Genomic DNA, 21,815 nt, shown 5'->3' with positions numbered 1-21,815 from the left:
TAATAAAATTCTTGCAGTAATAGATGCTTATACAGATAAGGACTTAGTAATTTTTTTCCACTTGAGAAGTCTAAAGATGGCCAAGCATTTGTGATACACACCTGTAATAACATTTATTAAGGAGGCTGAGGCAGGGGTGTGGCAAATTTGAGGTCTCCTTGGGCTGTGTAGTGACTTGGAGATCAGCTTGGGTAACTTACTAAGACCTTGTCCTCAACCAAAAAAAATTGTAAAGGAGTTTGTAGAGGGCTTGCCTAGCATGTACAAGAAGACCCTGTGTTTAATCCTGAGAGGACAAAGAGGGGAAGGAAAGTGAGGATAAGCAAGTCTCAGTAGTGGCTATGAGTTGGTCCCATCATCGCAGAGTGACTCACTGCCCCAGCTATCACGGCTTTGGCTTAAGAAAAAAAATATATAGAGGTACCTTAACATATTCTTTGCTGCCTCTATTGGCTAGAACTATGTCATGTGATCACTGCTAGTATCAAACTAGAAAATTTTCATTTATGACCCAGGTATATTGCTGCCCTGACCAGAATCTGAATTTTGTAATCAAGGAAACAGAAAATGGATATTGATAGCTTGGCTGCCATGTCTTATTACATTCTTTTTTTTTTTTTTTGGATTTATTTATTTATTTATTTATTATGTATGGTGTTCTGTCTGCATGTACATCTGCAGGCCAGAAGAGGGCACCAGATCTCATTACAGATGGTTGTGAGCCATTATGTGGTTGCTGGGAATTGAACTCAGGACCTCTGGAAGAACAGCCAGTGCTCTTAACCTCTGAGCCATCTCTCCAACCCCTTATTACATGCTTTTTAACAGGTACCCTCCTTCCTGTCAACTGTTTTAACTCATCAGGGGACCAGCTGGATAGGAAAGGTGTCTCTGAGAGTGTCCAGTATAAGTACTGAGGGAGTAAGGCTGCATATTGAAGGCTGACTGGTTCAGGTCCTATAGAGCAGTGACTTTCTCTGCCTTAATATAGATGACATGTCAAAATCATTCATCTAGATACATAGGCCTTCTTGCATGTTTTTGTTTTTACCTTCCTTCCTTCCTTGCTGGGCAGTGGTGGTACACTTCTTTAATCCCACCCCTTAGATGGTAGAGGCTAGCAGATCTCTGTGAGTTCAAGACTAACCTGGTCTACAGAGCAAGCTCCAGAACAACTAGGGCTACACAAAGAAACCCTGTCTTGAAAAATCAAGAGAGAGAAAGAAAAAAAAAAGAAGAAGAAGAAGAAGAAAAAGAAAAGGGGGGAGTGTCTCCTATAGCCCAAGCTAACCTAGAACTCCATGTAGCCAAGGCTATACCTTCAGGACCCTTGAACTTCTAACCATCCTACCTTCATCCTTAGTGCTGAGATTTCCAGCATGCACCACCATACTTGGCTCTTTTCTTCTTTGTGTGATGCTGGGTTTGGAACACAGGGCCTAATTCATATGAGCAAGAGCTATGACACTGAGCTGTCCCAGCCACAAACCAGAGTCTCTCAATCTCATCTGAAAGTAGATCCTAATATCTGCTGGACAGACAACCACATGATCGTACCTTGAAGGTCAGATTGCTGCTAGAGGTGCTGAGAACACACCCATGCACATAGAGTGCATTTGAGACTGGCAGACTGGTCCTTGGCCCTGGCAAGGGGACCAGCGGAGCTGGGGACAGTGCAGTACACCTGTAATCACCAGCACTCAGGAAGCTGCAGGAGGGTCCTTTGAGATCAGAGCCATCTCAAGGAAAGGGCCAGGAGTGACAAGAAACAAAGAAAGAAGCAGAGAAGGGAAGACTTCCTGCTGCTGAGGACTCATTCTGGGAGCAAAAATGAGACAAGCTTGTGTTTAAACAGGTAACCAGATGCCTTTTGGGGTCACAGTGGCTAGTTTCTCTAACACGTGAGTGCACTCAGGCGTCTTAATGGATCCTACAAACTCCCAAAGGGTAAAACACCTTTTGAAGTTACAAGTGGACTTTCAGACAGGCAGTGAGCTCATGACCCAGAACTAGCCAGCGGGACCGTAAATGTAGTTCAGAGAACTTTGAGGACGTGGATGAAGAAAAAATACTGGAACCAGGCATTTAATCCAGTGGCTCTGAATTTGGGGATCGAATGACCCTTTCACAGGGTCACCTAAGATCATCAGAAAACACAGATACTTATATTAAAATTCATAATGGTAGCAAAATTGCAGTTATGAAGTAGCACCGAAAATAATTTTATGGTTGGGAGTCACCACAACATGAGGAACTGTATTAAAGGGTTGCAGTGTTAAGGAAAGTTAAGAATCACTGCTTGAATATCAGCACTCAGGAAGCAGAACTCTTGTTCAAGGTCAAACCTGGTGTACATAGTGTATTCCAGGTCTACATAATGAGACCCTGTCTCAAACAAAACAACAACAAAAAGAATGCTGGAATGAAGTTGCTGAGTGGGAAAATAAATTGGGTACCTAATAACATCTTACAGAGCAAAGAAATTGTACTCAGTGGGGCTATCTCTTCTACCAACTTATAGAGTTATCATCTTGATTGGCAAAGTTACACATTTCAATTAATTGATTAATTTTCTAAACAATGTGCCATGTATCCAAGGCTGACCTGTAATTCTATGTAGCTAAGGATTTTTTATGTATATAGTATGAACATTTTGTCTGTGTGTGTGTGTGTGTGTGTGTGTGTGTGTGTGTGTGCGCGCGCGCATGCATGGTGTCTTTGGAGGACAGAAGAGGATACTGGATTTCTTATAACTGGAGTTACGGATCTTTTAGGTCTTTTGCAAGTAAGTGCTCTTTAACTGCTGAGCCATCTCTTCAGCCCCTGACCTTGATCCTCCTGCCTCCACTTTCTGAGTGCTGAGGTTACATGCATGTATTGTCATTTTTTGATACAGTACTAAGATGCATGAATACTAGGTAAAGTGTGTGTGTGTGTGTGTGTGTGTGTGTGTGTGTGTGTGTGTGTGTGTGTGTGTATTTGCTTCTAAAACTCTGGCTTCCCAGTCTAGACTATAATTAGTAGCAAGATTAGTAACAAGTGGTATGTCAGACAAAAGATATAGTTTCTAGAAAATTAAATAATTTGGGGATAGGCCAAAGAAATAGAAAAGCCATATTTTTGTCTCACTTAGAAGTATTTATTTAATATTTTGCTATGTAAACTTTGTATTTTGAGGTAGATATTGCACTCACGCATCATATTGTCCAGGATGGCTTTGAGCTCCACTCCCAGGTGTTGGGATTACAGGAATGCATCACTATACTCAGTTTTCTACTGTTGGAATGGGACACACACACATAACTTTCTGTCATTTTGGCCACTCTTTCTTAATGTTTAGCCACATCATTGTTACAAGATGTTGGTCCATATCCCAAACCATCTATATGTATTGGTTAGACATGAAGTGATTTATTTAGGGTTTCTCAGCAGTGATGCCGTGGGGCATAAAGTTTGGGTGTGTGAGGAGGAGGTACTATGTCTGTAGGATGATTAGCAGCATCTGTCTTCCATCCTCTAGGTGCCAGAGATGCCAGAAATGTCTCCTCAAGCTGTAACAGTCAGGTATATCCCTTGATGTTGTAGATGCCCCAGAGAATTATGCCTGTTTGACAGTCACTGAATTTGATGGCTAAAAGCAGTTCTCATTCCCTAGAAATGTGCAGACTACTGCACTTGTGATAAACATTACAATTTAACAAGACGCTCCTGTGTATATAAAGCAGAGATTAATATACACACTCTGCTTCCTCACATGATGGTTTTGGACAAGAGTAGAGGAAGGAAAGGTTAAAGGACATAGCGCAAATAAGTGTACATGCTAATTGAAACCAGAGGTCTTGAACAACCCCTTGGAATGTGAACATTAGTTATATGGAATTAAACTTTTCTTTGGGCCACCAGCTCACAAATAATGACACTTATTACAAATTATGAAAGCACAGCCTATAGCTTAGGCTTGTTCCTAACTAGCTCTTGTAACGTAAATGAACCCGTGTCTATTAACTTATGTCTTGCCATCTTGCACCTCTCCACCTAGATTCCACCTCTTCTTCCCTTCTCTCCCCAGGAAACCCCCCATGGGGCCTTTCCAGCTGTTGGCCATTCACCTTTTATTACAACAATCAGCAATACACCTTCACACAGTGCACAAAATAGCTCACAATGGTCTTGCCCAGTAGGAAGCTTTCTAGAGTGCTTTCAGAAACACCTCTTATATTGTAACGGGGTAGACAAGTTATTGTATTGAGGGCGTAACAAAATTGATGCGTAGAAAGAAGTTTGATTTATAGTTGATTCCAATGAAGCTTGGAGAGGCTAAGAGTGTAATTGACAGAAAGCTACCTGGAGACAATTTGAGAACTACCCTCCTCTGAGAGTCATAGAAAGTGATAGCAAAAGATTTGAGACATAGTCAGGAGAGGGAGAGGCACTCAGTAGTACCTCCTGGACAACCCAGCTTTCCTAGATGAGGAACAGCACTCAGGTCCTGGGAGACCAGAGGCAGATAGATCTTTCGCTGATGAGGGTGGGGCAACAAGACTAGTTGTATTCCTCAGTCTAGGTCAGGAAGCGGCATATTTATGGATTAAAACAGTGTGACTTCCACTTTGCTGGAGTGTACCTGGTTTACCTGAAAATGACGTCTGTGCGCCAGGCATACCCCGGAGTCAGAGTCTGACTAAAGCCCAGCATGTGACTAGTGATTTGCTCATTTATTGTTTGCTGGGAAGGTGAATGAAACTGCACCTGTGTCAGACCATATCCATCGATAGCATGTATGCACACCTGTGAAAAGAGACGTGCTTACTTACCAGAGGACAGCTTGCTGGAAAGTGTCATGTTCTTAACCCAAGCTGGAACACTTTGGTGTAGTTGTTCCTGTCTGCATTCAAGTGATACCATTGAATAGACAGAACCCAGCTTTTAAGTGGTTGGCTGTAAAATGGGGTCACAAGCTACTGTTTTCATAGACTGTGGAGGTGGAAGAAGGACCAAGATTGGGTTACCCTATACATTCACACCTGGTAGTAAGGCTAAAGGGAACTATCGCATAAAACTGGGAACCCAAGGCATGTGTGTAGACACCGTGATAGGAGGAATGAAGAGGACCTGATGTGGACTTGAGGTTAAGAGCACTTGCTTTTCTTGCAGTGGACCTAAGTTTGGTTCCCAGCATCCAGGTTAGGTGGCTCATAGCTTCCTATAACTCCAATCTTGATTCCTTGTCGGGGGCTGGGGGGATCATCAGATCATCAGCCCTTTTCTCCATAGGCACCTACATACTCACTGTGAACTTATAGAGAAGTGTGTGTGTGTGTGTGTGTGTGTGTGTGTGTGTGTGTGTGTGCGTGCGTGCTCTCACGCACACAGACACACACTTGTTTTTAGACAGTCTCTCTATCTGGCCATGGATGTCCTTGAAACTCACTGTGTAGACCTGGCTGGTCTCACATCACAGAGATATGTCTACTTCTGCCTCCTGAGTGTTGGAATTGAAGATATGTGCTACCACACACCTCGCTCTCTCTGTCTCTCTGTCTCTCTCTCTGTCTCTCTCTGTCTCTGTCTCTCTCTGTCTCTCTCTCTCTCTCTCTCTCTCTCTCTCTCTTAAATAAGAGTCTGGTCCCTGGGGAAAGGTGACATATTAGGGCATAACTTTAAAACTGGGGAGGAAGAATTTTTTGTTTTATTTTCTTTTTTAACATTTATCTATTATATTACTTTTTTGAGGCAAGATTTCATTCTGTAGCCCAGGCTAGTGTTGAATTCATGGCTGTACTCCAACCTCAACTGTGCTTATATTTAAAAGCCATCATATCTGGTGTTCCTATCTCTTTTGTGAGATGGGTTTGCTAAATTGTTCATGCTGGTCCTGAATCTAGTGCTCCTGCTTCAGGCTGTTGTGTAGCTGAGACACAGTCATGCAGGACTTCACGCACACTGGCCTGTAGTCTCTGATATCATTTGTGCATTTTCCACTAAGAGTAAAGGGGATGAGAGTAAAAATAATTGGGGTCTTGAAAACACTTTGGGGGATGATAAGAATAAAGGATAAATTGTCTTGGAAAGCTTAAAGTTTTAGAGGTTGTTGAAATACAGAGACTGACAGGTTTTCTGTACAGGAACATGTCTTGGGTAGATCCTGAGTATGACTTTGGTGTTTTGTTTTTTCCTCGGAGTATTTGTAGCCATAGGTACCATGCTTGACTTTATATTTACTAGTACTCTTAACTCTGATTTCTTTCCTTCTCCTTTTTACATCCCGATTCCTGTTTCGTGAATTTAGTATCATTTTGTATTTCTTAGAAAGTGTGAATTTTTTTTTTCTGTCCTGAGGATTTGTGATGGTTCCCTTGATAGTCAACTAGCCTCAGTATAGAATCATGTGGGAAGAAAGTCTCAGTGAGGGACTGTGTGCATCAGGTTGGCCTGTGGGGGATTGTCTTGATTTCATTTGTTGATGTAAGAAGAATCTAGCCTAAGACATGTGTTACCGTTTCATGGGTTTGGGTCCTGAATGATAGAAAGAGAGAATGTCCGCTGAGCCCCGGGGTAAGTATGCATGCATCCATTTCTGATAGACGTGATGTGACCAGCTACAAAGCCCCTGCCACCTTGACTATTCTGCTGTGATAGACTGTCACCTATAATTGTGAGCTAAAATAAAATAAGCCTTTTCTCCCAAGGGTTGCTTTCTGTAAGGTTATTTCATCATAGCTACAAAGATAAAGATAAAGCAGGATTGAACTAGGGCCTCATGCTGCCAAGGGCTCTGCCCCAGAACACTGTTTGCAGCCCTGAAGCTGTCATAAGAATTCTGTTTTATAGTCTTGGTCTCATAGCCAAGTCCTTGTTCATACACAGGTATCTTTATGTGTTTAATGAAATTTTTTTTCTTCTTTCTTTTTTTTTTGGGGGGGGGGGTTCGAGACTTGAGTTTGATTGCTAAAAACAAAAAGTATACATTATGTGCTTGGTTTTTAATGTATGTATATGGAATATGAGGCAGCTATTGCAAAAAGTGGGAGAAGACAGGATCCAAGAATAAATGAACTTAAGTCTGGGAATGTGGGTCAGTGGTAGAGTACTTGTCTAATGTATACACATCTCAGACTTTGGTTTTCAGCACAGGAAGAAAACAAAACAAAAGCCTTTATCCTGGCGTATTTAATTACACGTGTGGGGGTGGGAAGGTGGCTCAGTGGATAAAGCACTAGTTACATAAGTTTGGAAGCCATGTAAAAGGTCGGCAGGCATGGAGGCAGAGACAGGGTTTCATACGATAGCCCAGCTGTCCCCCACTGCTACCTCCTAAATGGCTTACAAGTGTGAGTTCCCATGCCTGTTTTTTTTATTGTTTTCTAATATGTGCACTTATGTCTTATAAATTTCCTTTTCAAGCCAGATATGGCTGTCCATGACCATAATCACAGTGTAGGGAAGGCAAAGGTGAAAGAACCACGGAGTTCAAGGCTCACTTGATGATCTAGTCATGGTTCTGTTGAGACTATTGGGATAGCCAATAAAATCAATAAATAAACATGCCTTTCAGCACCGCTTCAGTTGTGCCTTGATAGCTCATACTATTTTCATTTAGTTCAGTGTGTTCCCAAGAATACCCCCTTATGGGCGCCATGGCGCAGCTCAGCAGCAGAGCACTTACCCAGCATGCCTAAGGCCCCGGGTTCATCGCAGCACTCGTCTGAAGATCCCTACCTTTCCAAAGAAAGGAACAGAAAAACGAAATCCCCTGCTCGGAGTTACTTAGAAGGGTTTCTTAGTTTCTAATTCCCAACCATTTGGGAATTTTTCTGATCTGTAACTGATTTGTTTGATCATTTTGTGGTCAGATTGTGCTACATAATCTCAGTTCTTTTTACATTTGTTGAGATTTGTTTCATAGTCAGCATAAGATTTATCTTGATAGTTCTGTGGGTTCCTGAGAAGAGCATGTTTTGGCTGTTAAGTGTACTGTGTAGACCAGCATGGCTGTTTGGTGGTGGCTGTGACCACCTTCTAGGTGCTGGGTTCTCTGAAAGAGCAGCTAGTGCTTTTAAACTTGTGACTTCTGAGCCAGCTCTCCATCACCACCAGCACCAGCCCCCCCCCCTTTTGGTCTTTTTTTTTTTTTAAACCCTTTCCTCTTTCATCTAGTGTTGAGAACCAAAGTCAGGGTCCTGTGCTTGCCTTAGCAAACATGCTGTTGCTGAGCTAAAGCTTCCGCTCTTAAATATAAAACCTGTATATGATGACATAGGAGAGGTGTAACAAGTTGGAGCTTAGTGAAGGAAAAAAACAAACAGATCTTTCTTAAAATTTAAGATTTTTTTTGTTGCTACCACAAAACATCCTGCTAATTCATAGATAACTGAAAGAAGGGTCTGTTGCCATAGCTCAGTTAATAGAGTTCCTGCCTAGCGTGCCTAAATCCATAGGTTCGATTTCCAGCGCCGCATAGACCAAGTATGATAGAGACTGGCGTAGGCTACATAAGATCCTGCCTCAAAGTGGGGAAATGTGGGAAGACAGCTACTGATGTATATAAAACAGATGGAAGCCACATTCTTACAGAAGACGAGAAAAGATAAAGAAGTCTCAGAACACAGTGATAAAAAGCAGTCCAGTTAGAGACAAAGGAATAAGATGTTTCCCTGGAGAGGACAAATGGTATGTGGTCAGGGTCACTAGCCAGGAGGACAGTGGGGACCGAGATAAGGTCTGCCACACTCCTACTGAAATGTCAAGAATAGGAACTAGTGCTCTTAAAAATTGGCAGAGTTTTGGGGAAACTGGATTTCATACATTTGGGTGGTACTGTAAAATGTGTAGCCAACTGAAACATAGTTGGGTAGCTTGTTAGAAAACTAAATATGTGTTTACCCTGTGAACCAGCAGCTATGCCTCTCAGCATTGATCCTAGAGACATGAAAACTCACATAAAAACCTGAACATGGATCTTCATAGCAGCTTTGTTTTCCTTTAGGGTGTGTTGTTTTTGTTTGAGGCAGGCCTCGCTCTATAGCTAAGGCTGGCCTCAAACTCTTGCTTTGCGCTCCCTTCTTTGCAGTCTCTAGCATGAGCCACCACTTCCAACAACAGCATCTTAAGTTTTAAGGGCATCATATGACAAAAGTCAACCTCACTACACTCACATCCTTGCTTATGGCAGCACCATTCACAGTAACTGAGTCGTGGAGCCAGCCTAGATGCCCACCTGCAGGTAAATGGGCAAAGGAGACGTGGTGCATTGGCACAGTGGAGTTTTAGTCAGACTGAAGTGTAGTAATAGGAGTGGCAGGGCTGCGTCCCCGGCACCCGGCCGCCTGCACGGCTAGCTTTACCCGAAATAATCACACGGAAACTGTATTCTTTTAAACACTGCTTGGCCCTTTAGCTCTAGCCCTTACTGGCTAATTCTGATATCCCGATCAACCCATCTCTAATAATCTGTGTGCCACCGGTCTTACCAGGAAAGATTCAGCATGTCTGACCTGGCGGCTTGCTTCATCGCGTGCTTCTGCCCAGGAGAGGAGAGGATGGCGTCTCTGTCTGAGGCGTCTTACCTCACTTCCTCTTCCTCCCAGCATTCTGTTCTGTTTACTCCACCCACCTATGTTCTAAGCTGTGAGCCCAAGCAGTTTGTTTATTACTTAACCAATGAAATCAACAGATTGATATATGACACTCCCACATCACTTCCCCTTTTTCTGTTTAAACAAAAAAGGAAGGCTTTAACTTTAACATAGCAAAATTACATATAACAAAACAGTTATCAAGGAAAAATTACAATAATCTTTATCATAACTAAGGAAAACTATAACTAACTATTCTTAACTCCATCAAAGACTCCAGAAAGATACAATATTACCTAAGCAAACAAGAAAAAAGCAATTTTCAAACTCTAGAAATGACAGAGACATCTCGCTGCCTGGACAGTTACCCAAAGTTCCTCTGTACAGCTGGGGCATCCATCATCAGCCTACAGGCCCATAGTTTCCAGCAGACATTTCCATGAAGCAGGAAAATTCAAAGTCAGTTCAGTCACTATCTGTTGTGTCCTGCAGAATGTCTTGCAGACTCCTTCATGAATCAGGAACCCCGAAAGATCATCTCACCTTTAGGCAAGTTCAGTAGTCCTCTCTCTGCAGGTTCTCTGTGTCCAGTTTATGCAACAGTCCTGGCAAGAGCAGTTTCTTGCCCAAATGGCTATCAAACTCCATAAGGATCCTCTTCGATGCCCATCTTTCTCTCGAAGTAGATTGGTGCTTCCAGGAGCAGACGTGTCTCATTGTCATGAAAAACCCTAAGTTATTAAAACATTAAATAGCATATTTCATAGTCTATGAAAGATATGAAGAATACCTATCTAACTGAAATATATATCTATATATCTAGAAAATCTAACTAACATGACTACAAACTTGACTATTATTAATGATTATCCATTAACAACCTATATACATTACATTTTTAAATGAACTACACAATCACAATACCTTAATAAAGATCAAAAATACATATACATATAACAAAATTGACCTAAAATCTCTATCAATAAAGCAAAATCTATACTAATGCAAATTATTCATATCTATATCATATCCCCCTTTAAATGTAAAAGAACGTTTATGAACCATATTTGGGAACATGGGCTCAGTTTTTTCTCTCCAAACTGCTTCCTGCTGAATGGGGGTGTCGTTAATTAGGTCTTTCATGGTATAACCTGTGTGCTAGTTTCATCTCCGTTGGCAGTTGAGCGAAGCAATTTTCTGAAGGTGTTCACACCAACCCTTCAGGAAGGTGTGGTCCATCATACCAAATCAGAATAGAAGAAATGAACAGGGTCTCATCCTCTGTGAAAACAAAATAAGAAACTCCTTTCCAAAGCATCATGTCCTTAGATCCAAATTTCAAAGTCAAGGCATTTTCAAAATGTCTATGTTGGATTAGTTCAGCAGCATTTATAAACAAATATCTTTTAGCAGCTGTTGCTCCTTCCTCAGCATTCAAACAATTCAAAGAGAGCATAATATCATACAGTATCAAAAGTCTCTGTGTATTTTCCGTCTTCGTGCGGCTTTATTTTAATCTCTATTTCATTTCTTTTTACTTATATTTTATATTCTCTGTATATCTTTCACCTGGAATAACTCTGTGGACCAGGCTGTCCTTGAACTCTCAGAGATCCACTTGTCTCTGCCTCACAGGCATTGGGATTAAAGGTGTACGCTACTACACCTTGAACTCACAGAGATCTGTTTGTCTCTGCCTTCTAGGCACTGGGATTAAAGGCATGTGCTACCACACCTTGAAGTCACAGAGGTCAATCTCCCTCTGCCTTCCAAATATTGGGATTAAAGGTGTGTACTACCACACACAACAACTCTCTTCCTTTTTTTTTTTTACTTTAAGAACTTCAACTTTTAGCTTGCATATATTTTTAACACACAGTAAACCATTTAGAAATTTTCTTTGTCTTTGAATCTCTCTTTACTGTATATCTCTCTTTTTCTGACCACAAGAGCCTTTAAATTACTGAGCAATATGGGTGGGATTAAAGCCGTGGCTTTGCCAGCTAGATCCAGTCCATTCCTTAGCTTTCCAGCCTCATGGCGGATATACAGGCTGAAGCCATGTTTATAGCCACAACTCTATGGCGTTTCAAGGTCCCTGCCGGCCAGCGAGCTACAACAGACAACACTCAAGTCCTCTCTCGGTAGCCGGCCCTCCTGCCTCAAACAGTCAGAGTTTGCCTTGGCAGGATGGCCCAGAAAGCCGGCATTTTTAAACGGTGCAGCTTTTTTTCCTGCTATGGCTGAAAACCGAAAGGCATGTGTTCAGCTTTTTGTCAACAGCGTTTAAGTGTTTCGTGGCAGGACCTCTTAATGAGCTGCAGGGTTTTGCAGCTAAAGCTGAGTCAGGAAGCCTCTCTTAGATGAGAGTGCTTGCTTGCCTCTGGCAAGCAGAGTAGAACGGAGAAATGGCTGCTACCAAGAAAACATGCTTTACTCTTTCCCAAGCTTTCTCAGGCTTTCAGTGGATACCGTTGTCCACACGTCTGGTAGTAATACGAGCGGCAGCGGGGCTGCATCCCCAAAACCCCAGCGCCTGCTAGCTTATGCCCGAAATAACAACACACAAACTGTATTCATTTAAACACTGCTTGGCCCATTTCTATCTAGCCTCTTCTAGGCTAACTCTCGCACCTGGACTAGCCCATTTCTAATATTCTATGTAGCACAGCTAGGTGCGCTTACCGGGAAGATTCTAACCTAAGTCCATCCTGGGTCGGAGCTTCATCGTGTGTGTCTGCCCAGGAGCCGGGAGCATGGCGTCTCTCTGAGGCGTCTGCCCTCGAGAGGAGAGCTGTGGAGTCTGAGCTCACTTCCTCTTCCTCCCAGCATTCTGTTCTGTTTACTCCACCCAACCTATGTTCTAAGCTATGAGCCCAAGCAGTTTGTTTATTACTTAACCAATGAAATCAACAGATTGATATATGACACTCCCACATCACTGAAGGAGCTGGATAGGAGAGGAAGATGGGGTGAAGGAGAGAAAACCCCATGTATTCTCATGTAGAACCTGGATTTAAGTGTGTGTGTGTGTGAGTGAGTGAGGGGTTGGGGACCGGTAGGAGGTGGAGAGGTACAGTAAGAAAGGTGATGTGTGGGTACAAGTGAAGTGCAATGAGCCCTGTGCACTTTCTGTGTGCTAAATTGTTTAAAGTCAAATATTGTATAATTCCATTTTTATTGGTTTAATAATGTCACAGAACTATGAATTTAAAAACAAACTGAGTACCAAGAGATTGAGGGTAAAGTGGTAGATGTGGCCATAAAAAGACAAGAGCAGTCTTTGTGATAGTAGAATAATTCTAAACATTGGCACAAGATGATGGTTTTATAAAACCATGCGATGAACTAGTCTAGATCTGTGGACTCATGTGCAATGCAAATGTTCTGGTTCTTAGGGTACCACCATGCAGATGTAGTGGTTAGGGAAAATAGATGGAGTGCAGTCTGTATTGTACCTTTAAAAAGTTAGTTCTTGTGAAATATTAGCTCAAGGTAAAGCACTTTATAAAAACATTTTCTCATTCTAAAGAACTTATTTTTTAATCTATGTATATGTGGTAGAGAGGTGGGTATATGCAAATGTGTGTACAGGTATCCACAGAGGCTACAAGAAGGTGTTGCATCCTCTACAGTTGGAATTACAGGCTGTTTTGAGCTGCCTGACCTGAATGTTGTGAACCAAACTTGGGTCTTCTAGAAGGGCAAGAAATGCTCTTAACTGCTGAACCATCTCTCCAGCCCCTATAAAAATATTTTTAAAGCCGTATATAAAGATAACATAAGTTCAAACAAGTATTAATAATTGGAGAGAGAAGTGTTTGTGTTAGGGTGTCAGGTAGCCAAGGCTGGCCCTTTCCCTGTGCACCTGAGGATGATTTTGAACTTCTGGTCCTCTTTCCCCAACCTCCTAAGTACTGGAATTATAGACCTGCACTACCTTGCCTAATTTATAGGGTAACAAGTTTGAACTCAGGCCCTGGTGTGTGCTAGGCAAGCATTCTACTAGTTTAGCCACATCCTCAGATCCCACTTGGAGCTCTAAGACTGCTGGCATCAGTATTTAACACTGCTTGGATATTCAAGAAGGTAAGACAATCAGTTATTTGGTTTAAACAAATTGTCATGTTAAAAATAGTAGAAAATTACACTTATTCAAAAGACAAGACTCCTGTGCTTCATCCTCAATACAACAAAGCCCAGTGCAGTCAAGACTCATAGGAGCAGTGAAAGCCTGCTATTTCATCTTTGTGGAGATTTTGTGATTCTGAAGTATAAGTAAATGCACAAAGGTTAGGTATAAATATTTGAATGGATTCTAACTGAAGGGGCGTGGTCAACAACAAGTGCATACTAAGTTCAAGCTGGAAGAGCTCCTGACTGAAGCTGCACAGGCAGAGCTTTTAAATAGCGCTGGTTTTGGCAACACCCTGGGTTGAAAGTATAGGTCAGATCTCCCTTTACAGTGTCTATGCAGAAGTACACTGCCCGTTGAGTAACAGTCTCACCATGTACCGAGGTACCCTGTAAGGACTTTAACTCCCCTAACCCTCTATGACTGCACTCTTCTTGCCTTTGCTGTTGAAGAAACTGGACTTCGCTTGTGTAACTTGAGCAAGACTGCACCAGTAGTATTTATGGAATCTGAGACTAACATATTCCAGAGCTAAAGTTGGTGGGTATGTTTCACTGGGAGGGGTGTGTGTGTGTGTGTGTGTGTGTGTGTGTGTTGCATACACTTAATTGCTTGACTCACTTTTTTTGTTCCAATTAGCATCCCACTTGCTAAAGAAACTAATTCCCTTAACATTTTTTAGTGCATTTATTTATTGGATGTGTGGGTGTATATTGCCACAGCATGTGTGTAGAGGCCAAAGAGTTGATCTTCTCCTTCTCCCATGTAGATCCCTCGGGTCATCAGCAGGCTGGGCAGCAAGCTCTTTCACTGCTGATCATCTCACTAGCTCCCAGTGGCAGCCTGTAGAAGTCCTGTTACTAATATATATACTTGAATCTTACTGTTTCTAAATGTCTTCAAGAAACCTGGAGGTGGGGTGATCATTTTTGTTGAATCTGCAAACCAAAGGCAGTAGTGGTGCAGGCTTTGCTCTCTTGTAGCTCACTGATCTGATGATCTCATCAAATATGTCCCTTTGTGAGAAATGACTGGGTAGGAGGAGGTTTTTTTAGATGTAAATGAATCCAGCCTTGGGATTATCCACTGTGCAGCTAGGCAAGCCCCTAAGATCACGGTGGAAGACATAGTGAAAGGTTATGAATTCCCACTCTGTAGATATACAAAGTTTCGGTTCCCCTAGAGATGATTAAATAGTTTAGAATGAAACACACACACACATACACACAAAAGGTCCAAGCTGTAATTTTTTATTTTTATTGAAGTCAAGGAATTTTACTCCAAATTATAAATATGCTTAATGTTTTTTTTCTTTTTCTTTTTTTAAAAAGTCAGCCTTGCTATTGTAGGAATCTGGTAAATTGGTCTAATTTTGTATTGTCTTTACAGGAATATATCAAAGGAATTTGTGAGCCTGAACTGGAGGAGAGAGAATGCTACCCCACGGCCATGCACTGCATTTTTGTAGGGGCACAGAGTCTGTTTTTAAAGAGTCTAATTCAGGATACTTGTGCTGACCTCTGCGTTTTAGACTTCGGGCTTCTTGGCATCAGAGGAAGCGCTGAGGCTGTGGTCATGGCCAGGAGTCATATTCAGCAGTTTGTAAAGCTCTTCGAGAATAATGAGAACCTGCCCAGCAGTCAGAAGGAGTCAGAAATCAAACGGGAATTCCGACAGTTTGTTGAAGCCCATGCTGACAATTATACAATGGATTTGTTGATTTTGCCCACTTCCTTGAAAAAAGAACTACTGAGTCTCACACAAGGTGAAGAGAATCTGTTTGAAGCAGAAGATGATGATGTCATTAAAACTGGAGATATTCAGCCTCCAGAGTTGATGCAGAATGCTGCCCCAGGACCGAGTATTGCTAGAGAGGAAAGTGTTTTACAAGAAGAGTCCAGAAATAAAGCTAGGACCCCTGTTTCTGAGCTCACAAAGCAAATGGATGCAGTCTTTCCTAGCTCTGCAGATGTGCTCTTTGTCCCAGTAAATGGTCTAAATCCAGATGAAGATGCACTTTCCACGGACAAAGTTTGTCACAAGAGAAGGTCTTCTGATACAGAAGAAAGGCACACCAAGAAGCAGTTTTCCTTGGAGAATGTTGTAGAAGGGGAGCTTCTGCAAGATGGCAAGGCCTCAGATGGAAATGAAATCCTTGACCCGTGTGACACTGCTGCTTCCAACTCTCCAAATCTAAGCCCCGATGGGAAAGACACCACAGAAGAAATGGAGTACAGCATCCTTGTAAACTTCTTCAGAACCATGGGCTACTCCCAAGAGATTGTCGAGAAGGTCATCAAGGAGTACGGGCCATCTACAGAGCCCTTACTGCTCTTGGAGGAGATTGAAAAAGAGAACAAAAGGCTCCAAGGAGACAGAGTGTTTGCACCTTGCACTGTGTGTCCAGATGCTGCTCAGAGAAGTGCAGGTGTCGGGAGCAGCACAAATGAGCTCACAGCAGATTCAACTCCAAAGAACACACAGAGTCACACAGAGCAAAACATGGTGGAAAAATTTTCCCAGTTACCGTTCAAAGACTCTAAACCATGTACCTCAAATTGCAGAGTTAATTCTTTCAGAACAGGGCCAGTAGGACAGAAACATGAAATGTGGGCCTCAAACCAGAACTACAGTTGTAATGTAGACCTTGAGACCGATGGCCTCTCACCGTCTGTTGCCTCTTCTAGTCCTAAAGAAGTCAGCTTCATTTCGAGGGGAGCTACAGGTCACACCCAGAGAAGCCCAGCTGTCCCTGAAAATGGCTTTCAACAGCAAGCGGAACCCTTGCTTCCCAATAATGCGAAGGCTTCCTGTGAGAAACGTTCTGGCTGCTGTAGCTCTCCTCAGCCTAAGCCACACTATTCCCCGCCACCGCTGCCCCAGCTGTTACCTTCAGCTACCGATACACGATGGGCAGGAGCCTTTGAGCATATGGATTCCTCCGTTACGGGGGTTCAGAGATTTCGAGATACCCTGAAAACACCGTACAAGCTGGAATTAAAAAATGAACCAGGGAGAGCTGATTTGAAGCATATTGTTATAGATGGGAGTAATGTTGCAATTACGTAAGTCTACTCTGTTCTTACCTAGTTCTCAGCAGCGTCTTGAGAGCTGTGTGCGAGCATGGGTGTGTGCACGCAAGACAGTGGTGTTTCTCTGTGAATTCACTCTGTAGACCAGGCTGGTGTTGAATGTCAAGACAGTGTTTCTCTGTGAACTCGCTCTGTAGACCAGGCTGGTCTTGAATGCACAGAGATCTGCCTGCCTCTGCCTCCTGAGTGCTGGGGTTAAAGGTGTGTCTCACCACCGCCTGGCTGGTTGGAAGAGTTTTGCATTTGGTTTTCTGGAGTTCTAAGCTTTTGCTTGACCCTGTTGCTGTGGGTGGGAGATGCTAAAGACTATATTTTCACGGCATATCTCACTCTGGCACTTAGGGTGCAACTGTAAATAAACTAGACTTTGAAATCTGTGTTAGATTCCCAGTACAAGAATGGAGCTGCTGCCTGCTGCTGTCTTTTGTTTGTGAGACAGTCTCTTAGAGCCCAGGCTTGCTACTAATTTGTAGTACTTCTTGCCTCAGCTTCCCCGAAAAAATGTTTTAAAAAAAGTAATTAATTTAAAGTGTGTGTGTGTTGGATTTTCCAAGACAGGATTTCTCTGTGTATCATTGGGTGTTCTAGAACTAGCTGTGTAGACCAGGCTGGCCTTGATCTGCCTGTCTCTGCCTCTTGACCACCTGGCTTATTTTTATTTTTCATTAAGTGTATGTGTGTGTCTGAAAGTCAATTTGTAAACATGAATGTAGTACCCATGGGGGCCAGAAAACATGTCAGATCCCTGTGATTAGATGAATTTGAGCCACCTGATATGGGTGCTAGAAACTGAATTCAAGCCTTTCTTAACTGCTGAGCCATCACTCCCAGCTCCTACAGATGCTAAATTCTGAGAATAATATTCTCTGTTGAATGCCTGTATGACCACTTTCTAGGAATTTGAAAAGGTCAAATCATGTCCTGAAGTTTTAGGAATGTGTTTGGCTTTTTCTTTCTGGTCCTAACGTTTGGACAGGGTCCTTATGTGAGGAGGGCGCATGCTCCAGCACTGTGTTGTCTCCCCGTAGGCTTCTCATCTCGAGATGCTGGGGAGGCGACATTCTGACTCACGATCCTGCTACCCTAGCCTCCTAGTGCTTATGTTACGGGCATGAAAAATAAATTATGGGCACATATCTTTATTTTATGTGCATGAAAGTTTTTTTCTGCATGTTTATATGCCCACCACATGCATGTCTGCTGTCCAAGGAGGCCAGAAGAGGAAAGTGGATCTCCCGAACTAGAGTTACAGCTGTGAGCCAAGGTGAGGGTGCTGGGAACTGAACCCAAGTCCTCTACAATGTAGCAAACTCTCTTAACTGCTGAGCCATCTTTCCAGCCACCTCTATTTCTTGTCTTTCTTCTTTCTTTTAAATGTATATGCTGTGCATTTGTGTGAACGCATTCCACATGTTTGCAGGTGCCCCTTGGAAGAGGCCAGACAAATGCATTGAATCCTCTGGAGCCAGAGTTGCAGGCAGTTGTGAGCCTTCCTTGTTAATGTGGAAACTGGAGTCAGCTTTACTTAATGATTTATTTATTTTGCTAGTTTTTCTTTTTATTAAAAGTTACAAAGAAATATAACAAGAAGGTATGGCAACTCTCCATGGGTTTTCTCACTCAGTCCCAACAATTACTAGTTCATGACCAATCTTGTTCCATCTGCAACTTTAAACCCACTTTTATGGGGTTTTATTTTTCTTTACTTTATTCTGTTTATTGTCCCTGTGGTGCTGGGGGTGGAGACCAGGCTCTTCTGACTTTAGGCAAATGCCCTGCTGCTGAGTTCCCTCACTAGCCTTTGTGTACTTCAAAGGAGTTCTCAGGTGTCATCCAGAAATACTTCAGGATGTATCAAAGATACATGTTATGTTTTCTGAAGTATTTCCTACTCAGAGGAAGAAGGGACTTTATATCTTTGGCAGTTGCCTTCCTCATGGTGGCGAGAACTCTTGCTCAGTTCCTCTCCCCCCTTTGCTTTTGGTGTGGCTGTATGTTCATCTGTCCTTTTCTTGATGAATTCTGGGACCTGCTTGTCCTTGGCTACACTGAGCAGCTCCAGAGCTCACTGCTGATGAGGAGCAAAGCCACACACCTCCCATATGAACTTGGTGTGTTTGATGAGGTGCCTCCAGCAGCCACTGTGCCTGGCTTGCCCTTGTTAAAGTCCACAGCCATAGGGTAGCACGGAACCATGGCTGCTGACAGCAGTAAGCTGCAGGACTGGAAGCCAGGCTGTTTGGTCTTCTCTGGAATCTTCAGCTTGTTTGCCATCCTCCAACCCACCTTTGAAGTCTGCCCTGACAGTTTTGTGTGTTATCTTTTGTTTTGGAACAGGGTCTTGCCATGTAGCCCTAGTCTGGTACTTGCTGTGAAGACCAGGCTGCCCTTAAACTCAAAAAAGATCCAATCTGCCTCCTAAGTACTGGGATTATAGGCATGGGCCTCTGCACCTGCCATGTTTGTTTTGAGGCAAAGTCTTACTATGGAGCCCTTGCTGGCCTGCTATTTCAACCCAGGGGGGCCCCCAAGTCAAGAAGATCCTCCCTTGCCTTCCCAGTGCTAGGCTTTAAAGGTGTGTGCTACTGTGCCTGGCAGTGTGGATTTTGTGAGCATTGTTTTGGTTTTCTTTTCTCTTCTTTTTAATACATTGTATGTTTACATTTTGCTGTCAATTTTTTTTTAAGAGTGCCACCATTTTAGATATTAGAAGTTTGGCAGTTTGCACTGGGGCTGCCTGTAGCTCTGTTGGTAGAATGCTCACCTAGCATTCATGAAGCCCTGGGTTTTATCCCATGCACCATATAAACTGGACTTGGTGGCCCCTTCCTGAATCTCAGCCCTGGGAAGGTCAAGGCTAGGGGATCAGAGGTTGAAAAATGTCAAAGCAGGGAATAAGACTATTATTGTACCTGTATCCTCTTTTCCAAGCAGTACTGCCTCTTGTCATCTACTTTGGGTTTTGGCAGCTCTGTTGGGGGAAACCCAGCAAATGTCCCACAGCTACATAGATTGATCTAAGTAAAACTGTAAGATCCATTTGGGTACCTGTAGTACAAGACCGGCTCCAAGTCCTCCTTGTTAGTTCTTAAGCTGAGTGAGGACACAAGAGTTTAAGTCGTGATTTTGAGGAATGCTAATGTGCAAAGATTTCTCAGTGATGTTCAAGCAGTAAGAGTACAGATGAGCTAAGGCTGAGCATGTTAATGATGTTTGTGTGTGCATGCTGTATGTTCATGAGTATGTGTGCACATATGTTAATGTTTGTGTGTGCATGCTGTATGTTCATGAGTATGTATGTGTGCGCTGTTAACGATGTTTGTGTGTGCATGTTCATGAGTATGTGTGCGCTATGTTAACAATGTTTGTGTGTACATGCTGTATGTTCATGAGTATGTGTGCGCTATGTTAACAATGTTTGTGTGTACATGCTGTATGTTCATGAGTATGTGTGCGCGTATGGATAGCAGAGGTTAATATTGGCCGTCGTCCTCGATTGTTTTCCACCTTTGTTTTTTGTTTCATTTTTGTTGTTGTCTTTGAGTTAGGTTCTTTCCCTGAAACTGGAGCTTACCAGTTTGGCTAGATTGGCTGGCTAGGGACCTCCAAGATTCCTCCTGTCTATTTCTCTTCTTGAGCAGTACTAGAATTACAAGTGTGTGCCACCACCTTCACTTTTTACATGGGTGCTGGGGATCTGAACTCAAGTCCTCATGCTTGTTCAACACACACTTTGCTAGCTGATCCATCAACTTTTTAGAGTAGTAACTAGTATTGACTATTGGAATGTATAGTACTGTTTGATCATGCCAGCTTGTGTTACATATCTGATCCCTTCCAATCTGCCCATAGTGTACTTCCCAGACACATGACAACCCAAAACACTACCACATATTTCCCAACATCCTTGGATATAGTGCTGTTGCTTTTGAAAAGCAATGATTATCACTTAAAACGAGCATGCAAGCTTTTATTAGTATATATATATATATATATATATATATATATATATATATTGTTTTTTATTTATTGATTGTGGGGGTGTGTTTGTGTCTGTGTATATATGCTACCTGGAATTACAGCTGTGAACCACCTGACATGGGTGCTAAGACCTGAACTCAGTTAAGAACAGCAAGTACTCTTAACTGCTGAGACTAATTATGATCCTTATTACTTTAGGCATTAGTTTTATTAATGTATGTGGGGTAGGGGTACAGGGAGGTTGTGCACATGCATTCTGTTGCCCGTGGAGGTCAGAAGAAGGTGTTGGATCCCTGGCACTGGGGTTGCAGGTGGCTGTGAATTGCTTGGCCATGGTGCAACTGCAGCTTCTGGAAGCTCGTGCTGGCAGCCGCTGAGCCAGCTCTCCAGCCCCTCACTAGGTTTGAAAACTGATTCTTTCTAGAGGATTTAACATTCCTTTGAATTTACTGATGTTTGGGTTTAAGAACAACACTTTGAAAAGGGATGTTACCCTAAGACACAGTTGCACTTAATTGGATGTAGGTCCACCTGTCTTACGGTTTCTGTTGCTCTGATCACGCTGACTCTTCTAAAGGAAAACATTTCATTGGGGCTGGCATAGAGTTCAGAGGTTCAGTCCATTATCATGGTGACATGCAGGCAGACATGCTAGAGGAGCTGAGAGTTGTACATCTTGATCTACAGGAAACAGGCAGAGAAACTAGCTGGAGCTTCTGATACCTCGAATCCCATCCCCTGGTCACACACCTCCTCCAACAAGGCCACACCTACTCCCAGGCCACTCCTCCTAAGTGGTGCTCCTCCCTATAGACCCTTGGGGGTCATTTATATTCAAACCACCACAGTTAGCAATCAGAGTTAACCCTTTTTCTGAGAGAAGAAATTGCCAGTATGGGTAGGCCTTGACTCTGAGTTGGGACATCTTCAGATCAGCTGCCTGTGTGCTGCATGATGCTGGGGACTGCGTGCTCAGAGGACTCCCCTCAAAGAGAGTTCCAAAAGTGGAGATGGTTGACTCTTGCACAGCCC

At 42.8% G+C, this 21,815-nt stretch overlaps 1 protein-coding gene across 2 annotated transcripts in view; it reads left to right on the top strand.

Moving 5' to 3' along the window:
* Positions 1–21,815, top strand: part of N4bp1 (NEDD4 binding protein 1) — a 46,433-nt gene that overhangs the window by 7,928 nt on the left and 16,690 nt on the right. For both annotated transcript variants that reach the window (XM_075976798.1, XM_075976799.1), the window contains exon 2: positions 15,100–16,775. In XM_075976798.1, coding sequence (XP_075832913.1) covers positions 15,100–16,775 — 1,676 coding nt within the window. The remainder of the gene's footprint in view (positions 1–15,099; positions 16,776–21,815) is intronic.

Source organism: Microtus pennsylvanicus, chromosome 6, assembly GCF_037038515.1.
Source record: "Microtus pennsylvanicus isolate mMicPen1 chromosome 6, mMicPen1.hap1, whole genome shotgun sequence".
NCBI classification, from domain to species: Eukaryota; Metazoa; Chordata; class Mammalia; order Rodentia; family Cricetidae; genus Microtus; species Microtus pennsylvanicus.
The sequence above is the reverse complement of the archived record's forward strand: the minus strand, read 5'-3'. Positions and strand labels throughout refer to the sequence as shown.